At 43.8% G+C, this 8,652-nt stretch overlaps 1 protein-coding gene across 1 annotated transcript in view; it reads right to left on the bottom strand.

Annotated features, from left to right (window-relative positions):
- Nucleotides 1-2,070: 2,070 nt before the first annotated feature.
- The window catches only part of LOC147697250 (uncharacterized), a 91,779-nt gene continuing 85,197 nt past the window's right edge, over nt 2,071-8,652 (bottom strand). The window contains exon 4 of the mRNA XM_086936125.1: nt 2,071-2,212. Coding sequence (XP_086792251.1) covers nt 2,071-2,212 — 142 coding nt within the window. The remainder of the gene's footprint in view (nt 2,213-8,652) is intronic.

Genomic DNA, 8,652 nt, shown 5'->3' with positions numbered 1-8,652 from the left:
GACTGTTATTTTACTCAGTCAGTGGTTGTGCAGTTTACTTTCACAATATGTAGAGAATAGAGAGACGGGCGTTTTCAATAAAGGGTAACATTTATTGAACAGTCTTTCTTCTCGTACAAGAGAAATGAATTGCCACAATTGCAAGACTTGTTATTATAAAAAGTAAGTACAGTAAGATAAGTATTGCAAAATAATACTGTAAAAGCATTGATATGGTTTCTTAGCCTTACAATGGTTTAAAATGAATAAAACATATATACATTCATATATACATTAGGCTAAAATACTCAACTGGTGCTTCTAACTACGCCTACCCCAGTGTACCTGACTTAAGCCTAATACTTGGGAGGGGAGTAAGTAAGTAGCTTTAAGATAAGTTGGTTTTGCCAAGGTTTGCTTCAAGAATTCTCTCTAAGGGTTTAGTCAACACCATACCTCTGAAATAGAATGATGGAGGTCTGGTATCTCCTTCAGGGGGTCGATATCCCAGTAACCCGCAAGGGTAGACTAGAAACGCCGGAGCTGGATTTCTCTGCAGGAGAAAGACAGCGTCTCTTCTCAGCGCGTCGAGGAGGAGGAGGAGGGGCAGCGTTCGCGGGCAGCTTGCATCTGCTGGGCTCTTGCAGGGGACGGCTGTTCAGCTCCTAAGTTCACCACACCATCGTTCGCTAGTTAGCAGCGATAGCAGTAGCGATAGCAGCTATGGTATCATCAGCATGACAGCTTCTTCAGCAACAGCGAGATAGCAGCAGCAGCAGACAGCATACAGCAACATCAGCGTTTGCTTAAGGCAACATTGGTAATATTTATACCTGAAAGGTGCCTTGTTTGACGTAAGTTTTTGGACATAAGACGTCAATAAAGATGTCACTAGGAAGTGATCGTCTATCAGTGCTCATTAGAGTTCTATTACTAATCAAAACACAGCAAGCGGGGATTTCCAGGTTGCTGAGTTTTTATCTTGTTGAAGAACTCAGAATGTTAATCTAGGAATCTCAGATAGTAACTTCTGCTATGCCATTGCACTAATTGGTTGCAAAGGAAGTGGCAGAGAAAGCTATTCTGAAATGTGGCTCTGTTTGTGTGAGGCCAGAGACGAGTTTCTGAATATTGCACTTGAACGGTTATGCCAATATAGGGAATAAATGGATTTATAGCCGAATAGGGGCATAAGGTCACAGTATCGATCAGGGTCCTAGATTAGAACGCAACAGCCCCTTTATTCACTAGCTTTGGGAATTTTGCTCGTTTGCCTTTTTGTCTTCCACCCCCTCGCTTTCTTTTACTTGTCAGCATATTACTTGAAGATGGCAAGTCAGCTATATAGCGAACGGGCTTGATTGGGGGGGATGTCATACACGGGACAGTTTCCACCTGAATAGCACTACCTGTCTGTAAAATCAGTGAGCTATTCTTCAGGGAAATATTACTAAGTGAATCAGACTCTATGCTGATCTCAGGCAATCCTAAGTCACTTAACCGTTGACTTAGATGGTTCTCCGGGGTTATGCAGTGCTGAATTAATCCCAGGGAGGACCGTTTAGAGAATATTTCAGTCAACAGTCTTTTTTCAACATCAACTATCTCTTGGTCCAGGGCGACTGAGACCCGAGTAATATAATAATCAAGTGTTCCCATAAGACTTCCACTGATAAATTTAGGTAGGTCCCGACTTTCCCCCTTTGACCGACTGAGCGAACATGTTATTGGAAACTGTACCCTGATGGATAAGTTGATGGTATGCAAGATAATAAACGTATAACAAATTAGCCCTAATTGGGTGACAAAACGACAAGAACACATGAGGGAAGTTCCAGTATAATGAACAGGATCTTAGAGGGGAGGCCCGGCCCTGCCTCTTTTGGCCCCTGACGGCCACAGACGACCCGCCCTTTGCCCGGGCTTCATCCGGCGCGCGCCCCGCGTGTCCCGCGCGCGCGGGTGCAGTGGAGATTAAGTCAGAGGAGGTGGGAGCGGAAAGAGGACTGCGGCAGATTGAGCGCCGCACTGCACGCTGGTCCCCGCAGACCCGTTGTGATCTGGGGTCAGTCTCTTCCTCTACCAGCAATGTCAATCAGCCAGGTTCCCCAAGCACGAGCGGCACCCGCGAAGCGGAAGCCGCGAGAAGTTGGGAAATCCTGGGGAAAAAAGGTCTGTGAAACCAGCACTCCTGTTGGGCAGCAGCAGTTCTCCCTCAGCATTTATAATGCAACTAAAAAAAAAAGAGTTCAAGAAATAAAAAGAACGAACATAGAAAAGAGAAGAAGAAAGGGAAGAAGAGAAATTGGAAATGATAGAGGAAGATAAGTTGACAGGAAGCCAAAAGACCTCAGTCAAATTAGACAAAATACCATAACAGTATGAAAGAGACAACATGGAGAGGTGGGGATATGCAGAAAGGAAGACAGACGACAGAAACAGCGAAGTCAAGGAAAAATTACAGAGTCCACTATAAAGGACAGATGAATATGATTAGAATAGACTATGGAGAGACAATTAGAAAGAAATAAAGAGCAGAGTTAAATCGGATGAATGAATGGTACAAAAAACGAGCAAATTTAATGAAAAGAATAACATTACCTTCAAATGGAGAGGAACTATGAACATTAGGGCTAGGAAGGTAGGCACATGGAGGTGGGAAACATCAAGGAAGGGTATCTGTGCTAGACAAGAGACACCTGTAAGAGCGAGAATGCAAAAAAAAGAAAGTAGTTACCAGAATGCAATCTAAAAGAGCAGACCTGCTACATTTACATATGAAACTAGAAAACAAAGACAAAAACTAGTCGTTCCTGTGGGATAAAAACAAAGGTAATGTGAGAAGGAAAAAAAAACAAGTTAAACGAGTCCATATTCAGAATTTTCCAAATTCCATGTCTTCACCTTTGTAGCGAAAAAGAAACTGTCTTAAGGCCTCAGGGCGGTCAAATGAATAAGACCTTTCCTATAGGTAACTTTAAAAAAACAGGGATTCACTAGACCATATCTGGCATTCATGGAGTGAAGAGCAGGACGAGGGGAAAGAAACTCCTTACGGCGAGTGACAGGAGCACAAGCCACATCTTGAGAGAAGAAAACCCTCTGGCCAGACCATAGCATCTGCTTTCCTTGGTTGGCCACTGAGAGAACAATTAACCGTTTAGTATATTCCAAAAAAAGGACAATAATCCCTCTGGAGCGTCAAGATGACAAAGCAGAAGAGGATCCTTCAAGTTTGGGTCCAATGCTTTGAACACGTTGCAGGTTAAGAGCAGTGCTTTCCTTAAGACCAGCTAGTTTTGGAATATGAATTTTGAGGAGAGCGAGCATGTCAGACCCCTCCTCCCATTCAGGGATACCATAAATTCTAAGGTTATTGCACCTATTGCGATTTTCCAAGTCCCCCGTTTGTTGTTTAAGGAGAGCTATTTCCTTGGACATAGCATCAACCTTAGGAGTCACGTCTTGAGCATCGCTAATCTTTTGCTCCACCACCGACGCGCTAACCTCAAGACTAGACCATTTCTCCTCTAATCTCTGGAGAGTAGCATTAGTGTCAATGACAAAAGGTTTCAAAAGTAGTATTTCCTCCATGAGGTGCTTTAGCGTTAAAGGTGAAGAAGATATTGTGGGAGTGTCATATGGATACTTCGTTACATATATTGCGTTAAGTTAGCATGAGTGTATTACATGTTTAAACAGCCATTTTTCCTTCGGCTTCAGTTTTGCACACGACACCTACTTGTTGTTGTCGCTTTCACCCTAGAAGCGGTGATGTGATTTATTTGAGAATAATATGTTATTACTATGCTATCAGCTTTGCCTGGTACACTTGGTACAACTGTCTGCACACTGAGAGCTGCACACTCTAAGAATAACCTAACACAAGGTTGCTGGGAGGCCTGATCCTCGCACCACATTAGACATAACACAAATAATGTTGATGCCAACATTTTGGGCTCTACGAGGGTTTAAGATAGAGTTACAGGGAATGAACGCAGACACTTGGTGCTGCGCATGAAGAGAGCTGGTAGCTGTTGATGTGATCTACTCCTACTGACATTTAGAGGTATGGGTCCGCCCTGCTAAAACCCGGATGAGACCTTCTTAGATATAAAATAATATGCTAAATAGGGTGCGCGAAATATAGGTGATATAGATTTCTATAGATTTTGCATTGTAACATGCTATCACCTTTTGCTTACTATGGATTAGTGACTATGCTACTAACTCTGATTTTTATAATATGCATTTTGGTATTATACAAGATACTGCGTTTGAGAACCTTGCATTGAATAATAAATATTTCAAACTTGCACGTGTGTTCTTTGACTCTCAGTTTTGGTTTGAAATGATTATATAACGAAAGAGTGTTCATGTGTTCCACGATTCCTGAGGTATTCTAAAGATCATGTTCTGGTTTGTCTAAGACATGGATCATTTTATAATGATCCATGAGACACTGTAGCTAGCTAGGTAAGGGGATTTCTTATACTGAGATGAGTTTTGGATCATCCTAACTCACTGAGGTTCTAGATCTCTATGCACAGTTCTGTGGGAGAACGGAAACCCTGCTACATGGCGCCCAACGTGGTTGGCCTTATATCATGACACTCGAGTAGTATATCATTCAAACCTTGACACCTTCATTCCCGTTTCCGGTAAACGGTGGTGTCGGAAAAACCTACCTGTTTTTTAAAATAGGTCTTTTCAAGCTTGAATTCTTCTAAAAACGGTTTCTTTGAATTACTACCCAGTTGTGCTACAAAGTGTTCTTTGTCTTTTTTCTCTTCCTGTGCTAACATGGCCGTGGACATACCGCAGCATAGCCGCATCGCGGTTCGTGACCACTTGCGGGCATATAATGTCCCTGTGGATGGCTTAGCTGTGGTTCTAGTGGTGAGTGCGGAACATGCGTACCCGTACGAATTGTTTTATTCATGGGTGACATTTCCGGCAGTGGACGCTAATTCTGGTGTGTTCCATTCATACACTGCCTCGGCTGTACCGGCGGCTTATGCTCCGTACAGGGCACTCGAAGTACCTATAGATGTTTGGCAGCACGGAGTTTGGGTTGGTGGCGCCCTACCCCATTCTTTAACCACTCCGAGGTTAGGTCCTTTGTCCATTCCGGGCACAAATTGGCCCGCTTTGGGTGGATTTACTCCTCACCCTAATCGCGCTACTTGTAATGTGGCTGACCTGCGGCGTCTTCATGAAGTCGCGGTTGGAGTGATTAGGAACGTGCCCTGTTGCAGGGAAAGCGCATGTTGGTTGTTACCCTGTGTCCTGCCTTGGAGGCAGTCACGAAAGCCAGTGTACCAAATTCTAAAGCTTTGCACCCTCGGTGGATTCAGTGGGCTACATCCTTGACATCCCAGGATGTCACGTTTATTTTTGACGCCGCTTTATGGTCGCAGGAGTATTTACAGTATGAATTTGTTCATCCGGCTCCTTTAGCGATGCGGCCGTTGGAGGATTTCCATTGTATCATTTACACTGATGGTTCGGCGCAGGTTGCGCATGGCTCTAAACATGCCTACGTTTCCGCTTGCGCCATTGTGGTCGGTGCCATGGTGAACGATCAGTTAAAGTCCAGTGTCGTGCACACGCAAACACTAGGAGATTGCACCGCACAATTAGCAGAGCTTTGTGCTCTGATGCTCGCATTGGAGTACGCTGATCCTAGTGTGACGACTTTAATCGTAAGTGATTCTTACTACTGTGTCCAGTCTTACAATGAGAACTTGTTCTTTTGGATTCAGAATGATTTTCGTGATTCCAAAGGTAGCACAATAAAACATAAAATGATCTGGGTCCGAGTGGCGGAACTTAAAGAGAAACTGCCGCTCGTGTTTGTGATTCATACTCTCGGCCATCAGCGCGTGGGGGTCCACGCTGTTGGAAATTCGCTTGCTGATGAAGCAGCGAAGTCTGCGGTATCAAAATACTTAGTTGCAGCAGTCACAAGGTCCAAAAGCAAAATAGATGATGACATCTTGGCGGCTGTTGCTGCCACGGAGAAGGGAGGTAAATATCCTGCGGGGTTCCCTTCGAAGTACACATACCACTTAAGTCCCGATAAGGTTCCTTATGTGAAAATTCCTGAAGTTGGCAAACGTCTAGTTCCCAACTCGGATCGCAGGGCTTCTCTGATTACAGCGGCTCATGAAGGTGTGGCGTCTGCGCATGCGGGCGTCTCAGCCACTGTAACTCAGCTACAACAAAGGTTCTGGTGGCGGGGACTGTACAAACAGACGCGCGATTATGTCCCTATTTGTGACATTTACCAGCAGATTAAGCCTTCTACTGCTGCGCGTCCGCCTCAGACACGGTTGTACATCTCTAATAAACCGCTTGGTTGCGTTTATTTGGATCACTGCGGTCCTTTTTCTTCTGATACTGCATTTAAATACATCTTAGTAGCAGTTGACTCATGCACACGCTTTGTGTGGGTATGGCCACATCGAAGCGCTGATTCGCGGACTGTCATTAAGGATTTGCGTGTCTTTGTGGGAATTTTTGCCTGTGGTACTTTCCATTCGGACCAGGGTCCGGCTTTCGCCTCTAAGGCGTACAAGGATGCTATGGTTTCGTTGGGAGTCCAAGTCAAGTTTTCAAGTCCCTACAGGCCCGAGGGCAATAGTGTAGTAGAACGAATGAACCGCGACTTAAAGCAATCTTTGACAGCCCGAGTTATAGGCACTGGTAGAAACTGGCTGGCCCACCTCAATGACGTGCAGCGTGCGCTTAATAATCTCCCTAGAAGGTCTCTGGGAGGGCGGACCCCATACGAAATGCTCTTTGGTATCAAGATGTACGTCCCTGACCTCGATGGTTTAGACTGCCAGGCCCAGGCCGCGGCCTTTGACGTAGATGAACATTGCAATGTTTTACAGGATCTACAAAAGACCAGAGACAGTCTTGCTAAGGAACACTTGCCCTCCACGTCGGATGATGCATTGCAGATCCCGGTAGTTGGCTGGCTACCCCAAGTTGGAGAACTGGTTCAAGAGAAGATCGATAACAAGAAAGAGTTTGGTCCCTCATATCGAGCACCGGTTCGAGTTCTTGGAGTGAAGGGCACGAGAACAGTCATTTTACCACCACTTCCAGGTCGTAAAGAAAACAGATTTATTTCTATTGACAATGTCAAGGCACACAGGGTGGCCGATTCTTCATAGCATGACACCGGCTGTATCCTGTCCTTCCATGGTGAGGCACTCTGTGCTGGCTATTACATCTGGTGCAGAACAGGAGGTGTCGCTCGAGATGCCTGCTATATCCAGTCCTTTATTAAATACTATTCCTGTTACTAACATTGATGAGCTGACCTATGCAGATCCTGCTGATTTATCTATGTCTGATTTACAAGCTCGTTTGGCTAACCAGTCCAGATTCTCTTTTGACTCTGATTCGGAACTTTCAAAGAAACCATCGACTATTGCAAAATATACCACGTTATTTAAAAAACATTTTTTAATTCCACCTTGGACATATGTTTGGCTGATACTATTTTCATTTTATCTTTTTATGTCAATTGGTTTTGTGTTTTATTTTTTCCGCCTGATCGATGGCCACTATGTGAAAGAAAGAACAGGAATTCGGTACCTTAATGGAACATTGGCCCCTCTTTCCTCCTCACATTCAGCACACAGACTAAAAAGAGACTTAAATACAGTAGAGATTACTGCTTGGCCTGTCCTTGATGGGATTGTGTGGGATGCGGTTAGGTTTCAGATACATGGCCCCACAGAAGTTATTAATGTTCCTAATGTGCTTAGAGTAAACATGGGAGATGTGATTAAACAAAATATTCGTTCTGATGATTGGGATCTTCAGGCCGTGGAAGCATTGTTCTCTGATTTAAAATATTATGCGGCCTTTGATGCTGAGGATTTGTACTTAGATTCTGTCAATTATGGTGATTTGTTTTGTTTTCAACATTATGGGAATCATTTCTTACATAAGACAAGTTCCAGGAGGGTTCCTGTGAATTACACACAGTGGGAACATTGCCCTGCTCCTTTACAAGGGAGCTCTAGTACATTTCTGGGTAAATACTCTTATTTTACAGACTTTAATCAATCACATCCTGAGTCGTTTTATTTTAAAGTGACACAGAAATTCATGTCCAAAGTTAGACTTACCGATACAAAATTATTGTATTCGAAGTCCTTTCTAGACAGGTTAGCTATAGATGGCTATGAGTTATGGAAGGAGGTTATTGACCTTAAATCGGTTTGGGGTACCAAAGATTGGCAGGTACAAGGCACTGAGGCTTTGCATCGTGCATGTCTCATCCCGAATCACATGTTGTTTTTAAATTCTACTATTTCCCAAACAACATGCTTTGGATTGACTACATCTAAAAAATTGAATACACCTACTATCCCTGATTTGGAAGAATATTCAGGTTGGAGTAATTTCACTACATTGTCCATCAGTGGGATACAAGCACTTTTGCACAATTCCTCCTTTAATATTTCCAGTTTTGATCCGGAGGGGTGGCTTTTGTGGCAAAGAAGCTCTGATTCTTGCCAACGTCGTTTTTTGGGTTTGTCTGAAGGTTTTACACACATCAGGCCAGATCCCCGTTTTGAAACAGATCACACTGTTACTACTTATTCAGTGGGCAAATTGTGTCAGAACTGGTTACAACATTCCACTTTG

The sequence above is a fragment of the Lissotriton vulgaris genome, chromosome 8 (assembly GCF_964263255.1).
Source record: "Lissotriton vulgaris chromosome 8, aLisVul1.2, whole genome shotgun sequence".
Lineage (NCBI taxonomy): Eukaryota > Metazoa > Chordata > Amphibia > Caudata > Salamandridae > Lissotriton > Lissotriton vulgaris.
The sequence above is the reverse complement of the archived record's forward strand: the minus strand, read 5'-3'. Positions and strand labels throughout refer to the sequence as shown.